Source organism: Seriola aureovittata, chromosome 10, assembly GCF_021018895.1.
Source record: "Seriola aureovittata isolate HTS-2021-v1 ecotype China chromosome 10, ASM2101889v1, whole genome shotgun sequence".
NCBI classification, from domain to species: domain Eukaryota; kingdom Metazoa; phylum Chordata; class Actinopteri; order Carangiformes; family Carangidae; genus Seriola; species Seriola aureovittata.
In genome coordinates, this window is record NC_079373.1 from 23,641,616 (window position 1) to 23,663,378 (window position 21,763).

The following is a 21,763-nucleotide window of genomic DNA, read 5'->3' on the forward strand; positions in this document are numbered from 1 at the left end:
CATTCAGTGAAATGGCTCGTTTTATACAGTTTCTTAGTACTTCCGGTGAGCTCCAACATATTTTTTATAAACAGTCTATGACTCATTGCGGCCTGGAAATGATGCAGGAAAAGACAGTAATGTGAAAAGCTAATTGTTCACTGATAAAGACTGAAAGTATGTTTTTATTTAATTAAATATTTGAATGTCTTATCCTAGTTGAAGTGCTTTATACCTAGTCGACGTCCGAAGTCGTGTTAATTCTGTGAATGTGCCTTGGCTACGGAAGAGCTTGAGGCTAACTGCAACACGGTTGATTCGTTCTAGTCCCGCGCGCCCTTTACCGTTAGTAACACCGGATTCAGAGCTGGCGTTTTTGTAGGCCAACCCGGAAGTTAGCATCACCCTGGCTACCTCCACAAAAAGCTAATGGTTTTTCTTTTCGATTACTGCAGAAAATAAGCTCAAAGACAAACAAACGTATATGATACTTACACGTGTTGTTCAGCACGACGATCTTCACAAATCCGCTTTTACGATTTGGGGAGTCTAAATACAATTGCCAGAAGTAAAAGAAAAAAAAAAGCTAATGCTAGGCATGACTTCAATGTCACCACCACAAAAGCCTTTCCTGTTAGAAAATAAGTAAGAGTTTGCCAAAGCACGAATATAAGCACAACGAGGCTGTCAAAGTGGACTAATGATTACATGTCTGTAGTCTCATTTAGCTACTTGATGGCAACCGGGCTTTTAATAAAAGACATAAAAGTTTAAAGAAATCACGATTCGGGTGTTTACCGACGTATTTTATGTCGTAGAATAAAATGTGAAAATGTCTTGAGCTTGTGTTAACCACAGACGTTATTTCAATCATCTAGCCAAAACCTATTCAAAAAAACCTATAGATCTTCGGGGCGAGGGAACCGGAAGTGCTAAAATGCTAACTTACTTCCGGGCTTTAGGGCTCATGGGCTCATTCCTATAGCACTCTCGTTGTCATAGTAACCTGATATACTGGTACCAGGTTACCAGCACATATAAGGAGGCCAACAGGTGACAAGAAACTAAAGCCGAAGACATTAGACATAATTTAAGAACAGAGCCAACGTCAGTTTGCTAACTGGAGAGCACTGACAAGTTTCTCATTTGCAAAATGTCGCACTTATAAGATATATAGGTCACAAAAAAAACAAATGTATGGGTTTCTATATGTTATTGTGTTAATGTTTATAAAATGTATCAGCCAATACTATAAAAAAAATTTTAACTCAAGTATTAATAAGTTACAGGAGGTTCAGCTTTTCGATGCTAATACTGTATTTTTTTAAATTCAGAAATATAACTATCAATGCATTGTTCATTTAATATACAAATAGAGAAAATTTGAGATGTCACATAAGACAGTACAATGCCCTTTATTGTATATTGTTGCTACATGCCAGTAAATGCACAATGAAACTGTAAAATATGACTTCTTTATCAACAAAGACAACAAACATTGAATGAAGCAAAAGATTTTTTTTTTTTTAATTCAAAGTGAATCTTGACATAGTACACCATCAATTCATAATTTGACACTCACCAATAAGAGTCACCAAGAAGGACCCGCTTTTTGTGACAAAGTACATAAGGCTTGGTCACACTGAAACTCACTGAGAACTAGAGGGGGGAAAAGAAAATGACCGCAAACTGGTAAGACACATTATTACATCCAAACAATAATCATTTTCCCAGTCCTCATATTGTTTTATATTGCACAGTGCAGTTGCTACATGTCAAACTAGTGTAGCATTTAAGAAAAGAAAAAAAAAATCATAAAGCCACACAAAACTACACATATTTAGAACAGTAACAGTTTCAATTTAGCAATCATGTCTACATATTTGTGTCTAAATACAATAAATGCCAACATGATAATTAGATAGTTGTGGTACAAAATCTACTCAAAACGTATCTTAGGAGTCAAATTTCACACAATTTATTTTTCAGCCCAGTACCCAAATGAGATGACCCATGCGTGGTGAGTTTTTTTTGTTTGTTTGTTTGTTTGTTTGTTTGTTTGTTTTTGAGCAGTTTTGACATGAGGGGACCCAATGAATACAGGCCTGGGACCAATTTGCACGTCTCTGACAGCCGACTAGTCTTTGAAAAACTGATAAGAAAACAGAGAGGATTCTAGTTTATCTACATTTGTTAAGGGAGACTGGTTTCTAATGCCTAATAAAGGCCCTCCATCACAGAGAGCTACGTTTCCCCTCATGTTTCTTAAGTACTTGAAGGGTCTTTAGGCCTGCTTTGTCACTTAAGGCTGCTGGGCTCCGTGTGCTTGTTGAGCTTTGGATTTGGGACTGTGTGACCCTCTGGTGACTTTGATGATGCAACCGTCAGTGTAAAGCTGCAGGGAGGTGGGATTATCTACCCTAAGCAATCAACCCCAAAGTAGAAGGGGATTACAGTGTGGTGCATCACTGAGGTGGTACATATGTTCATCTCATCACAGGTGCTGAGCTGACAGAGAGAATAGAGATATGGGGAATTGACGAGAGGCTGCACACCACAGAGTTAAAAAATAAGAAAAAATTCCTTGAAGTTAAGTACTGATTACTGTGCCACAACACGCACCTATCATTTAGGATTCTATACTGCACTTCAAGCCCAACAGTGTGCATCCTCTCGTTTGCTTAAGGATCGTCAACACAGTAGCATATTTAGACAAACAGACAAAATAAACCCATTATTTAACATAGCAAAACCATAACAATGTGTTACAATGAGTAGATTAGGATGGGACAACTTTGGACCTAAACCTTGAATATAATTGATGAATAAAGCATTTTGAAACAACCCCTGACTGAAACACATGGTGATATCTACCAATGGTAATAGCTGCATACAGGAACTATCAACATCCCAAACACAACAGGAGAGAAAATGCTGTATAGCCATCAGAAATGCAAACCAAAAACAGATGTCTTGAGTTCCACAAATACATTCACGGTGTGAGAATAAAGCTCTGCATTTGTGTATATTCAGGCCCTATGTTTTTGAGTACTGCACGGTGTTCTTGGTGAGCACAATAAAACATTCCCTGACTTGTACTTTCTTAGGATTCTGTAAGAAAAAAAAAAAAAGAGATTGTTTTCAGAACTCAACTTAGTCAAACAAACAACTTTGGGGTTTTGTGATGTGAAAATAGGAGCTGATCCCCTTAGAAGGAATTAGTCAACAAATTTCCGACTGCTTTGATATCAATGCAAGACGTCATCTGTCAGCCACTTGTTTGAAGAAAGGCACTAGTTGTACAGTACGAAGAGTTGCAAATACAGTCCAAGAACGGAAATAAAATGTCATCAGAAGAAAAACTAGAAAAACAAAAATACATCAACACACCGGTTACAGAATCCAAGAGTGAACCCAGCCTACATTTGAAATACTGATGCTAAATACACACGCACAAAAACACACACACACACGCACACACACCAAAAAGCAACAGAATAAAAAAAAAAAAAAATTCATAACTTCCATTACAGCAGTTTACAATCACTTCAAAACAACAAAGCCAATATACAGAGGCACTAGCATATAGGAATAGCATTCAATACACTCTATGATCAAAAATAAAACCCACTTCTATTGTATCTAGTCGTCAGAACTATAATACAAAAGAGAGAATGCAGGCTAGAATGAGATTAATCCTCTAAATTCACAGCTACGAAGTGGCAGATAATCAGTACATAGCAGCTTATTATCTATACATTCCAAATACAATTTGCCAAACATAGCTCAGAAAAATAAAACCTCAACCTCATTTTTAAAATAGAGATCTCACAATATATTCCAATGTTGATAACTGCAACAGTATGCTGGAGGTGAAAGGAGAAATAGTAGCGACCATGCTTCAGAAATGATTAATGAACAGTCTTTGGTGCTGATTGGTGTAAAATACCGCTTGATATGACGACAGGTAAAGACGCAGCTCTACTACACACCGGAAATCAAAAACACAAAACCCAAAAAATAATCAAGGCTATGCATCCACCCTGAAGGAATGTATCAAAACTGACAACAGGCTTCAATACATGGACAAAAGGTTCGTCTCACACAAATATTTAAAACAATTACCAATACACCTCTAACACTCAATAGCCCAGCAATGATACTGTAAGCTGATAGGTTATTTCAAACACTGACAAGCATTTAAAAATAAAAACACAAAACAATCTTATTTTTCTTATTCTATGCCACTCCCAAAATCTAAAACATAAAATGCATTACTGCAAGTCTAACTTAAATGCAAAATAATAAAAACTAAGCAACCCAGAGGCTATCTAGATTGTATTGCAGTTACAGTAAACAGTGACAATACTGTTATGAATTAAGTACTATAGTGAATAGAAATCGATTATCAAAATATCAAATCACTCTTTATGTACATAAAAAGCTCATTCAGTCAAAGCCCTAAATGTGCAGCCTCTAGCTAAAGTAAATCCATACTCTGAGTTAGAAAGCAAACTGAAGTCCAACATTTGCCAATATGAAAACATTACCACAAGCATTATCCTCATATTTATCCAATAAGCCCATTGTTATCAGAGTCTGAAGGTTAAGTGCTAAAGGCCCATTTAAATTTACAATCTATAAGCTCCTGAAGTAACGTCATAGACTCTGGTTTTAAGGCACTAGGAGATGGCAGCAGCAAAGTCTGCCCGAAACAAAGACAGGAGCATTCGATCCTGGTTAATACAGACTGGGATGGCTTAACAAACAGATCTGACCGGCTAGCACATGCTACAAGGCAACAAAGATAAAGGGAAGGGGAGGCTGAGCGATCTGACAGCAACGACAACAAGTGATTTCCAGCCTCTAATTAGATCATATTGTCTGAACACTACACAACAACAAATGACAGGAGGTAATGTGCAAAGGACACATTCTTAATTAAAATTTCCTTATCATCATCGTTTGTGAAATAATTCACTCTTGTAATGCTCTCTTATAAAGCTTTGTGGTTTTAATAAATCATTGTTTCCTCTCTTGGCTGACATGATTTCACGGGAAGTCTTTCAGATCTGAAGTTGCTCTTGACATTTGACGTGAACCTCCAGATTTCAGAGGCTGTTAATTTCTTTGTCCTCAAAACACCATAAAACATTATCTTCAGCATTGTTACTTTTACGTTTCTTTCTCAATCCCCTATGACAGATTCTTATCCATCCTCCTTCTCCTTAACCATATTTTTGTCTTTCTCATCTTCATCATCACAAGTGTCCGTTTTGTGCTCTGGTGCCAGCTCTACCTGCCCAGGTTGCAGCCCCAGTCCATTTTCCATTGCCCCTCCTCACCAGAAGGTGCTGCTGCGGCCCCGTCCTGCTCCTCAGATATAAGAGAACTGGGGGTGGTGGCTGAGCTTGGTGGGGCTCAGAGGGAAGCCTGTGTAGGCAGCTGGGGAGGCCATGTAGGGGTGAGGAGGGGGTGGGGGAGGGGGGAAGGGAGGCTTGAACTGGTGGGGGTGGTGGGGGTAGCCAGGCTGGTGGTGTGGGTGGATGGTCGGAGAGGGGAGGAGCCTGTGTGGGTGGGGAGCGGGATGTCCAGCGTGGTGGGGGTGCGTGCTGATGCCCAGGGTGACCTGATGAACTATAGTGCCTCCTTGGGGGTGGGAGAGACTGTAGCTGTGCTGGAGGAGGGGGGGAGGAGGGCGAGAGGGCAAGATGGGATGGGGGTGGTGGGCGGTGGTGAGGGGGCCGCTGGGAGGGTAGGACAGCAGGGTGTGTGTGGGCAGGCCCTGGGTGTGTGTATGTGGGGCGGCCGAATTGTGCGTGGGGCTGCTGTGCGGCAGGTGTGTGAAGGTGTGTGTGTGGACAGTAGGGGGAATGTAGGCGTGCGGTCGCAGCGGCCCATAGTTGCCGTTCCACTCTTTGTTGCTGTGGTTTGAAACGTACGGCTGCACCTGAGAGCGAGAACAAACAAACACAAAGACAATCTGTTAAAGACCGAGATTCAAAACAGCTTGTTTAAGGAATCATTCAACAATTTGGGAACCATTACAACACATTATATTAGAAGATTGACTCTCATGTCCAGCTGTTAAGTGTGAAGCTGGAGCAGCTGGTTAGCTTAGCTTGACATATACACTGTACAAAGGGGGAAACAGCTAGCCTGGTTCTGTGCGAAAGTATTGAAGCTGACTTTCTGACACCTCTAAATCTCACTGATAAGCACTGAAGTGAAAAAAAATTAATTATTTTTAAATCAGAACTTGTATTCACGCATTGGATTTTCTTGAGGTGAAACAAACGTGTGTGAAATAACGTGTTACTGAACTTTAGGGATGCTGGTTGGCGAATTTGGACAAAACCAAGCTAGCCGCTTCGTCCAGTCTTTATGCTAATCTAAGCTAACTGGCTACTAGCTCTCGCTTCATATTTACCATACAGACATGAAAGTTGTATCATCTAACTCTCTGAAGGAGAGCCACTACAGATATCTCTAACTATTCCTTTTAAGTCCCTGCATTGTGTTTGAAAGGCTGACTGTATCAGACCAGCTATGAAATTCCCCGACTGAGACCCTTGTTTGCATTAAGAATATTTGGCTTGCATACCTACCTTCATTTACTTTTATGGAACCAATGGCAACATGTTTCATCTCTTGGGGTAAGTGTTCATAAACTGAGTAAGTGTCAAAATACCTCTGTGGTGCTCACATCTGTCTGCTTCCAACATCTCCCACCACATGTCCCTTGGGTTAAACTCTCTTGCTGCAGTGCCTACACCTGACTTTGCAAGCTGTTGTGTAAGCTCATTGAAATAAGTAACATAGCCCTCGTTATTTTCAAATCTGGAGCGTTTCAAAAGAATGAAAACTTTCTCCAGGGGAGTCATTTCTGCTGAATACTTTGGGAGATAAGATTCATCTTCCTGTCGTACAACTTCAAGTCTGCTGCTCACAAAAAATGTCCTGGAGCTCTGTTGCAGGGTATCCCATTAATATTCCCCAATGGATTTTTAAAAGGTTCAGCTCCTGCACAGTGCCCCATATTTTCAATAGAAAAAGGAAAAGAACCAAACTGACCTGTCCAAAGGCCAGAGTGTGCTGGTGCTGCCCTGTTGCCTTCTGCTGCCGGGACAGGAGGGGGGCGGATGGGAGGAGGGAGACAGAAGAGGGAGTGTTCTGTTGCCCTACGAGATTGCAGCGCCCTTTGGACCGGGACCAGGACTCTGAGACTGGGATGGAGAGAAGACAGAAATGAGTCAGTGAGGAAGAGATCTACTGCAAAAATAGATGGCAGGTTTAGTCCGCATGACCTGCAAGACTAAAGACAGTGATGCAGAGGAACAACTGCCAAGACTTCAAAAAACAAACAAAGCATGCATACCAGAGTGAAAATAGATACAGACAGTGCATACAGTGACTTTAGAAAGTATTCAGACTATTCAATTTTGAATAGCTGTGTTGTAGATTTAGTTGTAAATTGATAATTGCCATTTTGCCTATTGATCTTCACTCACTAATCCATAATTAGAAAAAGTTTTTTCTTTTGAATAATATTTGAAAATTTACCAAAAATCAAAAACTAAAATCTCTCATTTACTTAAGTATCCTGATCATTTACTGTGACACCACAGGTTGTGGTCAGGTGCATCCTGATTGCTTTTATTTTCCTTGAGACGTGTCTATAACTCGACACACACACCTGTGTATATAAGGTCCAACAATTCACATTGCATGTCAGGACAAAAATCAAATGATGAAGTCCAAGTAACTGCAGAACTCCGCAATAAAATTGTGGAGAAGCACAGATCAGAGAATGGGTATGAAACCAGCTCCTTGGAGCACAGTGGCCTCAATAATTGTGACATGGAGAAACCACCATGACTATAGAGTTGGCCGTCCAGCTAAACCAAGAACCCAACGGTCACTCTAACAGAGCTTCAGAGGTCCTGTGCAGACAGGAGGAACCTGTCAGAAGGACGAGCATCTCAGCATCAATCTCCACCAATCAGGCCTTTATGGTACAGTGGCTAGATGGCAGCCATGAAAGGAAAAAAGGCTTATTATGGCAGCCTACATTTTGCCAAATGTCATTTTAGGGACTAATGGCATAAGGATCCTCTGATCCTCTGGTCTGATGAGACAAGAATTGAGTTCTCTGGGCAGAACGCCAAACACTATGTCTACTGAACACCAGGCACAGCTCATCACCTGGTTAATATCAGTGAAACATGGTGGTGGCAGCATCAGGCTATGGGGGGCTTCTCAGTAGCATACAAAGCATATAGCAAAGACAATGCTGGAGCGGCTTCAGGACAAGTCTCTGACTGTCCTTGATGACACAGCCAAAGCCCGGACTTAAACCCCACAGATCAATCATCTGTGGAGAGACATGAAGATGGCAGTTCACAGACACTTCCCATCCAATCTGATGGAGCTTGAGAGGATCTGCCAGGAAGAATGGGATAAACTGCCCAAATCCATGTGTTCAAAGCTTCTAGAGACTTTCCCAAGAAGACTCAAAGCTGTTATTGCTGCCAAAGGGGCTACTACAAAGTACTGAATTAAGGGTCTGAATACTTTTGTGAATTAAATCTATGTTCCTAGTTAGAACCTAAATCCAGGTCTGAAAAGGTTTGACAGCATCAAGGATTTGACTTCTGATTACCACTACTACTGAGATCATTTAACCTGACTTATCTTTAGGAATAAAGTCTGCACACACATTATATTAACTGATCAAGATGCTCCCAAGGCACTAACAAAGACGTGAAATTGTGTACGCAGCATTGTATCTGTATACAGTGAAGCTGAAAGTGTAGTTGCATTAATGAGGCCAATGTGCCCTCTCAAGCATTTCACAATGCTTAAAATTACTTTTAAGCATTAAAATTTATTTTAATATTTCGGTACCCGTGGTGATTTATAGATGAACTACTGCAAAATGCATCATGGTAAATTATAGAGGGCAGGCACAGAATTATGTGCAAAGTAGCTCTAAGAGGCAGATAGATAAAGGCTACATAGGCTTAAAAGCAGCATATGAAAATTGAATACCAGAGTTTAACCAAAGACAATTCATGTAGCGACATCAGACTGCAGGTAAACTTCTGCGACGACTGTGAGATGCACAATAGAAAGACCTTCACAAACGAATTTTTCATTCTAAGCAAAAGCAGGCAAACCTGAAGACACAATTATATCTGGAGACCAATATATCAGCCGAACTTCTTTAGGAGAAAAAAACAAGCATCTGCACACAGAAATGAAGCCGTCTAAATAAAAGTCTACTCATTTTAAGCAGATGTTAAAGGTGAACTGGAAAAGTTTAATTGTTGACTAACACCTGCAACAGTTCTAGTCACCTGACATGGACCAAGAAACACTAAAATTTCACTGATGAAGAGTCAAAGAAAGGCTTGTTACAGGTTTATCAATATCTAAGCATTACAGGAACGATGCTAAGTTTATACAATAGGGTAGTTGCATTAAAGCCTATGCATAAAGGGTTAATGCAACAATGGATAAAACCCCAACAAATATAGTGGTTTACATGTTAAGTCGCTGCCATGTTTCAACCATTCAAGAGACTTGCACTGGATCAACTAAACACTGGCCGAGGAGAAAGAGCACTAGCTACCATGCCACACTCTCTGGACACACTTTCTTACAGTTGATGTGGAAAAGGTGACAATTTATGGCAAAAGTATGACCGCAGGGAACACAAGAAAATCACCTGCTTCTGATTAAATGTCTGCTTTAAATGAAAACTGAAACAGTTGGGAATCTCCCATAAAACACAGCACCATAAAACTAGCCAATAAGATCCATATTAAAGTTAGAGAAAGAAAGAGAAAGAGAGATTGTTGGCACTCAGAACAGGCCCCTCAGGAGCAAAGTTGATCCATGGCCTCTGATCTGCTTCAGTTCAGTTCAATTTCCTCAACCATTAATAGAAATTAACATCTGGGGAGAACAGATGAGTGAAACTGATCTCAGATCAGTGCCTTGGAACAACTTTTGTTTCATGGCAAGAACCAGCAGAGAAAAACATAGATTCTGACCCAATACCAAATGAAATGCATCCACCTTTCCCCCCACTGCTAGGAACCATTCGACTATTCAGAACATTAGTTTACTGTCCTCCAGTTGAAGTAAGCACTCCCTCTTCTTCCTCTACTGTAAAAGAAAATTCTGTTTCACTGATGTAGGTAACTTGGTGTTGTCAAATAAGGAAGGACTTTATATACTGAAGCAGTAATTACAAAATTGTTTTGTAAAAACAATGATTTCACTGAATGCTCAAAATCCACCATCAGCCAAAATGGCTGCTCTGATGAGAAGAGCTTCCATCATTGTTTTTGCACAGCATCCAAATGAACAAAACTGGGACATCTGGGTCACTGAAGTTTTGACTTGAGGTTGATGAAATTTCAGATGATGTACACATATTTAAAAGTCACTGATTATAACCTTAAATGTGCATGGGTAATAGGTAAGCAATAACCACCACAGCTCAGCTATCCAAAGATTTTTCTCTTTCATCTTTGGAAACTTTCTTTGAAGAAAGCTGCTGTTTTGATGGAGGGAAAGTCATAAAAGAATAGTCACAGGAAATGTTAGAATTGCCCGCTATGGATGCATCTCTGAGGTATTAGACTTCTCTGTTAGTGTCTCTTGATCACCTGTTAAAGCCTCTATGACCCACTAGAGGGCGGTAAGGCCCTACTGCTTCCATATGACCTGCAAAGCAGACACCGCCAAAGCAGAGGTGATGGACCACATGACAGGTGGCAAGAGGTGGCACATTTATGACAAAAGAATTCTCTGGGAGTTAGTGTAAAAACAGTATCTTCGTGAAAGCATCAAATTATCTTGGCTTGTAATGAAAAAAAACAAAAAAAAAGGTTAAAATCCAAGTATTCCTTGGAAAAATAAAGATTTCCACTGACCTGTTCTCTGGACACGCTCCTCGGTCCCGTGACTGTTGTTGTTCTGCACTCTCATTGGTGGAACGACCATTGTCCTGACACCACGGGGGCTCCTGCCCTGCACTGCAGGGGACGGCAGCGGCGCTACCATGGAAGCCAGAGGTGGGCAGCCGTTGTGGTTACTGTTGTCAAGGTAACGGTAGTGGCTGTTGCCACGCGGGGAGGTTGACGTGTCGGATGTAGGGGAACCTTCCACTGTGTCACAACCACTCTCATGGCCGTCATCCTCAGACATGCTGAACACAGAGGGAAGGAATGATTAAGCTGAGTGGAACTAGAGTGTATCTCCCTTTGTTACTGGGACATAAGGACACACTGACAACCGACTACCTGTTGGGTCTCTTGCATGGTGAGACAGAGGGGCTGGACTGAAGAGAGTTGGAGGCCAAAGAGTTGGTGCTGAGGCTGCTGTCAGGGCTGCTGAGGGAACACACTCTCTCCATGGACACACTGGTGTTTCTGCACGCCTCACACACACACTCTTCTTTACACCTACTGAAAGAAAAGTGAAAGTTAGTGTTTGTAAGGCTCACATTATAATCAACATACATTGTGTTTGATTGTTACTCACTCGCTCAGACGGCACCTCTGAGGGTCTTCGTCCTCTCCGTCAGTCAGTTCACTGCGAATGCTAATCACACTGGGAGCAGGGCTTGGTGTGTCACCCATCAGTACTGCCACATCTCGTTGTTGACTGGACAGGTCCAGCTGTCTTTTACCATTGGGCACCACCTCTCTGAAGCAGCTCACTTCCTCTTCTGCATCATCTTCCTCCTCATCGATGTTTTGAACTTCCAGTTGCCTGGTTTCCTCCAGAGGCGCCTCCCTCTGAGGCTGCTCCCTCCCTTGCACTGCCTGTCCAACAATATCAGCCATCTTGGGGGACCGACATGCTGATACGTGGATGTTACTGGAGTGGGACAGGTTCCTTTTAAGACAACAGTTGATATATTAAGTATACATAAAATGACAGAGCAGTTTAACTTTAAAAGACACGCCTAAGATGCAGAATCTCACCTGTTGTGACTGTGTCTGTTCCTTTTATTGGCTGGCTGGGGCCAAACTACATGAGCTATGCCAATGTTGATTGGCTGATGGGCAGAGAGGGCTGGCATCTGATTAGTCAAGAGAGGCTGCTGAATCACTGAACTGTAGTGGTTGCTGTGGGAACGGACTTTCCTGTTAAGACGTAAAAAGTAAAATGAGGTGCAAGAGAAACAATGTTGCTTCATACTTTGAGTAAAAATATAAATAGATTAATCTGTACTCTGATGAAAGCAAACAAAACTGTAAAAATTCATAACATGTGTTTTAAAATCACATTACTACCAACACTTTATATATGATGTACAAATTGTTTGTCATAAATGGAACAACCCTTTCAGAAACCTGGTTAAGAAACAGCAGGAGTTCATGTTATGTTGTATGTCATGTTACAACAGAGAGTTAACAACAACCCAGTTACTTCACTGAATACAAGATAAATATTTTTGACCAGTCCAGTGGAAGTCTTAAAATAGGGAATTTCCCAGACTTGAAGTTTGCATGAATCAGATTTTGGTGACTCACCCCCAGTCACTGATCCTTTGTGGGCCGGCTGTGGTGTCGCTGGTTAGGGAGGACGGGGGTGGTGGAGGGGGGTGAGAGGGAGGAGGACCCACCGTAGTCATCTGCTGCCATGCTGCTGGGACGAGGATCTGCTGCCCCCGGCTAGACCAGGCCTGCTTCGGGGACGTAGAAGGATAATTAGGGATGATTTGTGATCGTCTAATGAGCCCCATCAGTATGATCTCTATCAGCTCTGCTAGATCTAGGCCTGACACTGGCGTCGGAAGTTGAAGGTAGACGTTCCACCACTACACAGTCCCTACTGTTCCAAATGTTAACATGCCTCTGTCATTTCTCACCGATACTGTTAGCACGTGCATGCTAACAGTTGTCACAATCTGTTGAGGTATGACGTAGGCCTCAACACAGTGTTACCACCCATGTCTACAGAAGCAATGTCTGAATCTGTGTCTTACCTGAGCTATTACACCAGGCCTCACAGGTAGGGGCTGTATGGGAGGCGCCTGAGTTACCATGGGAACAGAATACCCTGCTGGTTGATTAAGGTTACCTGAAAAAAAAAAAAAAAGCATAAAATAACCCATATGTCATTTATACAGCTGAAAAGCTGTAGTTAAGTTTAATAGCATCTTGGTGAAGTTATGACATAATAATTTGCAGTTAGGTACTTTATATTGCAGCAGAGTGATGTCTTCCAAAATATGAAAACTTTGACTGAATACCTTGCATGGTGGGAGGACAAAGAAGAAGGGCAGGTGGGAACGAGTCACTGCACCCAAACTGACCGTTCCCAGTTGTTAGAGCTATTCCTGGATGCAACACTGAGGGAGCTGACTGGGTTATAGCCTGCATAAGAAAAGAGCGAGCAGGGGGGGAGTGACAGGAGGACAGCAGAATGGAATAAACAGATGAGGTGGCAGGCAGAAAAGAGAGTATAGACGAGAAGGGTGAAATGGATTTGGAAGAAATGAAGTGAATGACAAGGAAGAGAGACAAAAACAAAGTAAAGACACGGCAACAACATTAGAAGTAACACTTGAGCACAATGATTGGCAGTATCACATGTGACACAAACACCAAGACCTTTACTGTGAGATGGTATGTTATAGCACCTTCTCTCCAGAAGAGGGCAACATGAGGTCAACAGTACACAACCAGTTCACTGAAACATTATGTAACAAAGGATTAGACATATTTAGAGGCCTGTATTTATCTTATCTGTCCTTAAAAACTGGGTGTCACCAAGAGGCAACATGTAGTGACATAATGTTTCACTGAAATAATCCAGCCAATGCCAAGTTGAATGACACTTCAATGCTCAATGGCATTGCTAATAGTTTTAAAAAACCACCGATGCACTGACTGGCAGTGAGGTAAAACACGCCCTGGAGCAGGAAGACAGAGGAAGTACTGGTGGCAAACACGCACATAACTCCAGTATCTCACCTGAGTGTGGACTGGTATGTTGCTGTAACCCAGCGGGAGGCCAGAGGAGGCAGTGGGGGCTACAGGAGGCCTTGAGAAATGAATGGTGTTCTGGTTGAGAGCGTCAAAAACAGCATTGGTGGGCCGGCTGTGGCACATGTCCATGATCCGGAAAGATGACTGCACACTGGAGGAGACCAGAGGAGTTGTCGTTCATTAAAAGGGGGAAAATTCTACGACCGGAGTTCAGATTACACTCAACCAATATTGTATTTATGCCTTTCCCATGTACATTGATTGTTACTACAGTAAGGAGAAACAAAACGGTTAGAAAACAAACAAGAATTTGCAAGCCAACACATTTTGTGTCAGTGTCAGCCTTACTGGTTACTATGTGGGTAGTCCAGCAGATGAGTCATAGTGAGGAAGGGATGATTGAGGACATTGGAGGGAACAGTCCTATCCTCAGCATCGATCAGCAACATGCTTTTCAGCAGAGACACAAACTCCCTCCTGTCTGCCTTCTCTGCTTGCATGTCACTGTTATCAGGACTCAGCACCAAGTTCACCTGATGGATGGAGGCACACAAAGAGAAAACACTGCGTATGAGAACCACGGAGAGCAACAGTTCATGTTGCAATTAATTAAGAAACACATGAGCATTTGAACTGATCAGCTGATTTGAATGTTTTGCAGTAAAACTACGATGTCTGATCTTGATGTGTTTTTGATGTCTTACATCTCATTTTTGTTCAGAACAGTTTGAATCTGAATTTTGAAAACATATATCTGTAACCTTAAACATGAACTGCACTCTGGTTGTACTCACGTGTGCTACGTCATCCAGACAGCTGAAGATGTACTTTCGGGCCTCTTTGGATTTAAGTCCCGTCTCTTTCTCATGCTCTTCTGTCGTCTGGAGGAAGAACACAAGCATTAAGAAGAATCTCATGTATGTAGGTAGAGTGGGTAAAGACCTTTGTTTAAACATATTTTTATATTTTGTGTTGGAACACTTTTACTGGATTTGTCAAGTTTAAATGATAAGGAATTAAAGGTCACTGTATTTCGATAAAATGAAAACAGGCAGTGGGAGCAAACTATGTGTGTTCCCATGCAAATTCGTGTGGTCAAAATCTTGGGCAGTTGGGTTTCTGCCGAGAAGTTCATGAGCAGGTAAATATTAGCCTCACATTCATTTAAAATTTATTTGGAGTCCGCTTGGCAGGTAGTCTAAACACAGTTTCACATTTCCTTGAGCTTTCTTCAGGGTGTGCAGGCTTTGTCCAGTTTTGAAAGCTTATGCAGCTGTTTCCTATTGGGAAAGCACTGCCGCTTCATACGTTTTTTTTTTTTTTCTCTCACTGCAAGTCCCCACAATGAATAGCTTGTGCCTTTTCAGTTCAAATCTCATCTCCCCTGTGTGTTTGCTGTGTCCGCCACCACCGGCGTCAGTGACGATGATGCGTGGTTGACAAGATTTGTTTGTCTAGAACATGTTTGCATATAGCATGTATGTCATATGTGTGTATATCTGTGTGATTTGGTACCTTTAGTCTCCAGGAGGCGTAGGGAGAGTCAGACTCTTTGGAGAAGAAACGAGAGGTCTTGGTCCCCTTGTTGAGGAGCTGCTCGGCAGGCAGGCCCTGAGTCTGAGATATGTACCGGATCTGAGGAGAGGAAGAGGCAGAGGAAGGGAGAAGAGGAAGGACAAATGTCAAAACAAAAATTCAAGTGTGTGAAGAACGGAAAGAAAGCAGGGAAATGTGTGGGAGAAGATGAAAGAGGGGAAGGTGGAGAGAGAAGACAGACAATGGGTTACATCATAACCACTTAGCTGAAAAAAAATAAAGATAACTGACTTGAATGTCATTAAATTAATTTTAACCAATTACTGAAAATACAGCCTTTAGTTCAGCTGATGCAGTCTAAACGTGTAATTTTGAAGTTTACGTCAGCAACTTATTAGTGTCGAGGTACATTTACGCTCCACTGGTTGACTGATGTGAGGTTTTTTTTTTTATATATACCAGTGGTTTAATGGCAGTCCAGAACTGCATAAGACTATTATTGAAAAACAAAACGCTAATCTTATCTACAACATGTAAACTTATGTTATACAGGGACCTGGATTTTGTCCAACCGCTGTAAAGTGTCTTGTTATCTAATACAGCATGTTAAATTCCTGCACTTCAACCTTTAGAGCTCTGCCAAACTGACATAGTTCGAGCACTTCACAGGCCCAAGGCGGATGCAGTTCATAAGCCAAACACACAGAAAGGGGCGTCAGAGGTCATCAATATTTGTTTGCAAAATTTAGCACAACTAACAAATAATGTCATGCACTGAAGATGAAATGATGAAAGAGCTGTGGCCTAAGACACAGAACGTATGAGTAAATGTGTGTTTAACCTCCACAAGTATCCTCAAAGCTTCATGTCTTCAATTTTCTCAGCTGAACTTAAGAGACAGATTGAAGTGTCTCAATCCGACATTAAACTTCATGACTACAGCCTGCAAACCAGTGAGGGCCAAGAAACCTTTATCTCTCCATCTATTTATCTACATGAATTTATTAAATCGCAGCATGGCTGCAATAGGAAGCTGATTTTGACAGACAGTAAAATATATTAAACAAGAGTTTGCTGTTTAAAGTAAAAGTAAGATACAAAAAAAAAAACATTTCATAACATGTTTTCACTGGAGGTTCCAAACATGACTGATGACCTCTCCATGGCTCAGTTTAATTGATTCACCGACCAAAAAAATACATTTATACTGATTTGTTAAATCTGTTCTTTTTTTGTTGTTATTTTTTCTAGTTTTTCGGTTAAAGGAATTAAGTCCTATTCGGAATTGTTTGATATGCAAGTTATTAAACAACTAAAACCTGGTAGTCTCCTCGTCATGGTTCATGACTATGAAGTGAACCATCTGTAAATTTCCCCAAGAATTTACTCAACTTTCTGGTCTGCCCTGTCGTGATTAGCCCTAAAAATGAAAAAAAAAAAAAAAAATACTCCAGAAATTCCATGACCAATGGAAATCCTACAGCAAGGTTTCACAGTGTGTATGTGTGTGTGTACATGAGCACACGTGCACATGTCTACGGCCCAGAACAAACACACTGACTGGCCAGAGGGCACTGGACTGAGAACCTGCTGATTGTGCACTGAACGCTCACCACAGTGTGTGTGTGCGTGTGTGCACATGTCTACCATCAGGCTTATGTTTATAAATACATTTTGCTGTGTAGAGTGGAACTGCAGTGAGCCTTGGCACAGCACTGCATGCTTTTGGGGGATCAATGTGCACGCGTGAGTGTGCGTCCTGGCATGGCCCTGTGATACAACAGAGCTGTCACTGCTCAGCGAAGCTCTATCAGCCACAATCTCTGACTGATGATTGTTCAAACTGCTAGCTGCTGCTGGACGCACAACTGACACGTCGCCAAAAAACCCTCCAAAAACAGATGCATGCACAGGCATTAAACAGGGTCCCACCAAACAAGCCATCAATTCTTTAAAAATGTTAATGAACAAGAATGTTTGGTGCTGGCGTGTACTATGGAAATGCAGCCAATTTCAAATATTTGGTTTGGCAAAGAACGCCAAACAAGTTAGAGCTGTGGAGAACTTGCCTATAAAAGGTCAAAAATCTTTTTTTTCCCTACATAATAAATGTCAAGACATCACAATACCAGGATGTCCAAATTTCTAAACTCATATGTTGAAAGTATGATGGGCTTGATTCTAGTCTCCACAGAGGTGCCGACAGTCAAAGACAGGGTAAGCCTGTACTTGTCTGTGAATGTGTTGTGGGCCTTTTCCCATGCTCCCTCTCCCTCGCCGTGGGACTCCATTTAGAGTCCCAGTAGTGCAGTTTAGACCGCACAACCCTGTGGGAAGATAATCACATGTTGCCAAGAACAATTTCCTGATTCACTCAGGCCAGATTAGTATTAGGTGGATTTCATGCTGGATTTGTTGGACTTCAGTCATACAGCAAGAGAGAGATCAGGGAGCAATAACAAATAAAGGTTTAACTATATAATGAACATACTGTTGAGTTTTAGCTACTGGGAAAGTGCAGCACAGCAAATTCTAATAATTCTAATGTGGGAAAAATGTAATTTATTTCTGTTTATTTTCTCCTCTTCCCTGCCTCTACCTCAGCCAGGGGATATATCTGAACAGTCTCTCCTTCAGTGAGTGATATAGTAGCCGGTACTTCTTGTACATGTGTGAGTGTGAGGGAAATGTTACCTGGTCATACTCCAGTGCTCCAGGGTAGAGAGGCCAGCCCAAGAAGAGCTCAGCTATCACGCAGCCCAGTGACCACATGTCTATGGCCTCACAAAATGGCAGGCCCAAAATAATCTCTGGAGCCCTACGGAGAGAAAAGAGAGGCAGCAAAGGTTACGTCTGGAGTTGGTCACCATGTATAATCAGAAACCAGTCACGCGGTCAGAGCCCGGAGGATAACGTGTCTATGATTTCATAGACATGCTGCAGCTCAGAAAGAAAGAGTGAACAGTAAATGTGTCTGGTGAACCAAAAGGTATGATAGCTCAGTGTAGTGCAAACCCTGTCAACTAGAGCTGGGTGATATGGCCTAAAATTAAATCTCGAGATTTTTCTCACACCACACCCAACTTTTTTTTTTTTTTTTAAAGCCCTGTACTGACGGCGTTGTGCAGTTTGTGTCCAAAGCACTGGAGGTTGGTCGACTCATTCAGTCTCAGAGCTTTGATCATGTTCGTGCAGGTGTCTGTAGTCATGCAGACGTGTCTTCCACGGGCGCAATGCATGCCACTAATGTTACCTGCCACTGTCTTGTGCGACTCGCAGTGCCATACACTTCTCCCAGCCAGCTGCTTGCCTCTTTTTGAGATGGTGGAATATATTAGTCGTGCTGCTGCTTTTTGTTGTCACAGACTTTTGGCAAACTTGCTCGACATCGGACGCATAAAAAACCGAACCACTTCCAGACAACGTAGGAGACGCTGCCTTTTGTGGGAACGATCTCCTCACTTTTATTAGCGCATGCTGCTATGTTGATATTTCACTTGTGTCTGACGAGAATTCTCGTGTTACTATAAACTACGGAAGCTCAGGGAAGCGGTGGCGGTTCCGTACCATGATTAACCCAAATTAAAGTGAAATTAGATTTTTATTTTTAAACATCATCCTACACGATAAACTGGAATTAATCTATAAAATCTATTTATCAGCCAGCTCTACTGTCAACCATATAAAAATCAATACTAGGAGTGACTCTACATTTAAAATAATATACAGTGTTGCCTGCATAGAAAACTTAAGGCACTTTGCTCAACTTCTGAGTCACCTACCAAAACTCAAACATGTTGGCAATGACAAAAGCACTACATGGAATTCATCAGTCATACATGAATCCAACAGCTGAAGCATTTCAGGGTGGTGCGAGGTGAAAACACCTGATACAGCAGGAACATACGCTAGCTAATTAGTACTGACTACTCAAAGCATAATTACAAACAAGTAGTGGCAGATTTGTGGGGACTGATAATAGACAGACTGTGGTTACTTGTAGTGAAGGCACATGTTGAAACATTTAGCTATGCTGACGTTTTCCCTGCTGATTAATATTGAATAACCAAATGTATTCATGCTTAGCCTCGACTTACACTGTGTCACCAACAAGAATTTAGTCAACAACTTTCTCAACAAAAACTGAAAATAGAAAGAATCTATCGTGGGGATGTTGTGTTCCTATTTTTTATGTTCATATATTTTATGTAACCCCATATCAGCTCTAAATTATATTTGATTTTTAAGAAATTGATTTGAAAAACTTGAATAAAGCTTAATACCACCACGGCGCATGGCATATGACTGTTACAGTGCAAGAAATTATGGTCTCATCAACAACAGCATATCCAGGGATCTAACATTGAACATTACACCCATATGACGTGCATGCAGTGTTACTGCAACAAAGAACTAAATCTCTTCCACCAAAGGGATTTTTGCCACTTATGCAATTCAAATGAGACTAGTAATCTTGCAACAGAAATGTGAGGTAGTGTATAAAAACAATGGGCTATTAAGCCTGGACGCAACAGCTGAGCAACAGTGCTGCAAATAGTAACCATTGCTATGATGACCACAAGGGAAAGGACTGTTGCCAAGCAACAACCAGACACAAGACCATAATGTAACAGTATTATAAATGGGGCCATTGCTCATCATTCTGTGTGTGTATGACTGTCTGTTTCTGTATGTGCATCTATGCATGTATGCATGTAGACACACGACTGTAGATGTCAAGTCTATCACTTTCTGAGCACAGACGACGCCTTCTGTGCTCCTTGGCCTACAGGAGGAAATTACTCTTTGCTATTTCCTACTGCTCCTTCAAGAGGAAGAAGTCAAGTTATGCAATATGAAAAAGAGCCTTGGGGGACACTTGCCTCAAACATTTACAGAACAATCCTGCAAAGCCGGGACGATGATTGTGGTTTTCCTAGTTTTAAGAGAGTTTGAAGTGCAACTATCAACAAAGGGTGATTTGCCCAAAGACAAACAAATCAGACCACACAACAAGCTATTTACACACCTTTAGAAGTCTTAAGGACAGGAGGCATTTAGAATACATTTTAACACTCAAAGGAAAAAAATATAAGAAATTATGATGAAAATCATTCATTCACTCACAGAGAAAAGGAAAAATAAACACAATACCGTAAGTGAACAAACTATACAGCGGCAATAAACAGCTTTCACCTTCGCTTAACTTACACTGCACAAATTTAGGGTAAACTAAGGCCAAATTAGGCAACTGCTCAAGATTACAAAAACCTAAAACCAATGTACTGAGATAACTTAAGAGGAGGAAACCAAAATGGGAAGGTTTTGGTTTTAACTGTACACCCATGGTTATTGTTGATGCTTAATGTTGGAACACAGAGAAAGGGACAAGTCTTACAGCAAGATCTGACCAGCTGTAATATTCTGCTGAAAACTGATGTAAAAACATTTAACATTATGTTGCTAAAAGGTCTTACAGAGTAACTAACATTAAAAGTGTTTCGACTTCACACTTGTAGTAATATGCACATTTCTCCAAGAGATGAGAGTTAATTGCAGGTGATTAACAGATTAAAAAAAAAAAAAAAAAAACAGTTTTGTAACCATCTTCATTACATTGTTACCTGGTTTTCAGTATTGTAAGTGGGATAAACCTGGTTAAATAAAAGTTCAATAAATAAATAAATAAAATAAAAACTGTCCACAAACACAGGCTCAGGGTATAACTGTCCATTACAGGCCTATGACAAAAATAAACAAACATGTATCCACAAATAGTTATGGGAGAGGGGATTAAAGGGGTCAAAAAATTAACCTAAAGAGGACCGTGTATGTCTGTGTGTGTGTGTGTGTGTGTGTGTGTGTGTGTGTGTGTGTGTGTGTGCGCCCGCACTCCCAGCTATACCGCCCGAGTCATAAAAGCGACAGCAATGGCCCCAGCTTTCCAGAGCTCTAACAGCTCATCACATAACACATGTCTAACACACCCGCAGGCACACACACGCCCACAGGTGTTTGGCAGCCAGACCAGGTTCCAGAACTAACTAGTCACACTAGAGAGTAGCAGTTACGACAAGAACAAACGCTGCAGACTGTAAGGTCAACACACTGCTGCAACAGAAATAACTACGGATAAACAAGTGGGTTTATCTGATTGTGAGTGATGTTAAACATGAAGATACAGGACATATAAACTCATTGCTTTTACACCTGGACACGAAGCTGGTGCATGA

General features: G+C 41.3%; 1 protein-coding gene across 4 annotated transcripts in view; it reads right to left on the minus strand.

Annotated features, from left to right (window-relative positions):
- Positions 1-1,482: 1,482 nt before the first annotated feature.
- LOC130176016 (homeodomain-interacting protein kinase 3-like) overlaps positions 1,483-21,763 on the minus strand; it is a 31,534-nt gene continuing 11,253 nt past the window's right edge. The window contains exons 5-18 of one of the 4 annotated variants that reach the window (XM_056386809.1): positions 18,225-18,348; positions 15,510-15,629; positions 14,789-14,875; positions 14,343-14,527; positions 13,980-14,145; positions 13,256-13,379; positions 12,989-13,083; positions 12,534-12,685; positions 11,982-12,143; positions 11,536-11,892; positions 11,295-11,456; positions 10,926-11,200; positions 7,054-7,205; positions 1,483-5,929 (exon numbers count right to left, since the gene is read on the minus strand). In XM_056386809.1, the coding sequence (XP_056242784.1) occupies positions 5,357-5,929; positions 7,054-7,205; positions 10,926-11,200; positions 11,295-11,456; positions 11,536-11,892; positions 11,982-12,143; positions 12,534-12,685; positions 12,989-13,083; positions 13,256-13,379; positions 13,980-14,145; positions 14,343-14,527; positions 14,789-14,875; positions 15,510-15,629; positions 18,225-18,348 (2,734 nt within the window). In that variant the 3' untranslated portion in view covers positions 1,483-5,356. Of the gene's footprint in view, positions 5,930-7,053; positions 7,206-10,925; positions 11,201-11,294; positions 11,460-11,535; positions 11,893-11,981; positions 12,144-12,533; positions 12,689-12,988; positions 13,084-13,255; positions 13,380-13,979; positions 14,146-14,342; positions 14,528-14,788; positions 14,876-15,509; positions 15,630-18,224; positions 18,349-21,763 lie in introns of all 4 variants that reach the window. The other 3 variants (XM_056386808.1, XM_056386807.1, XM_056386806.1) reach the window with 3 other exon arrangements.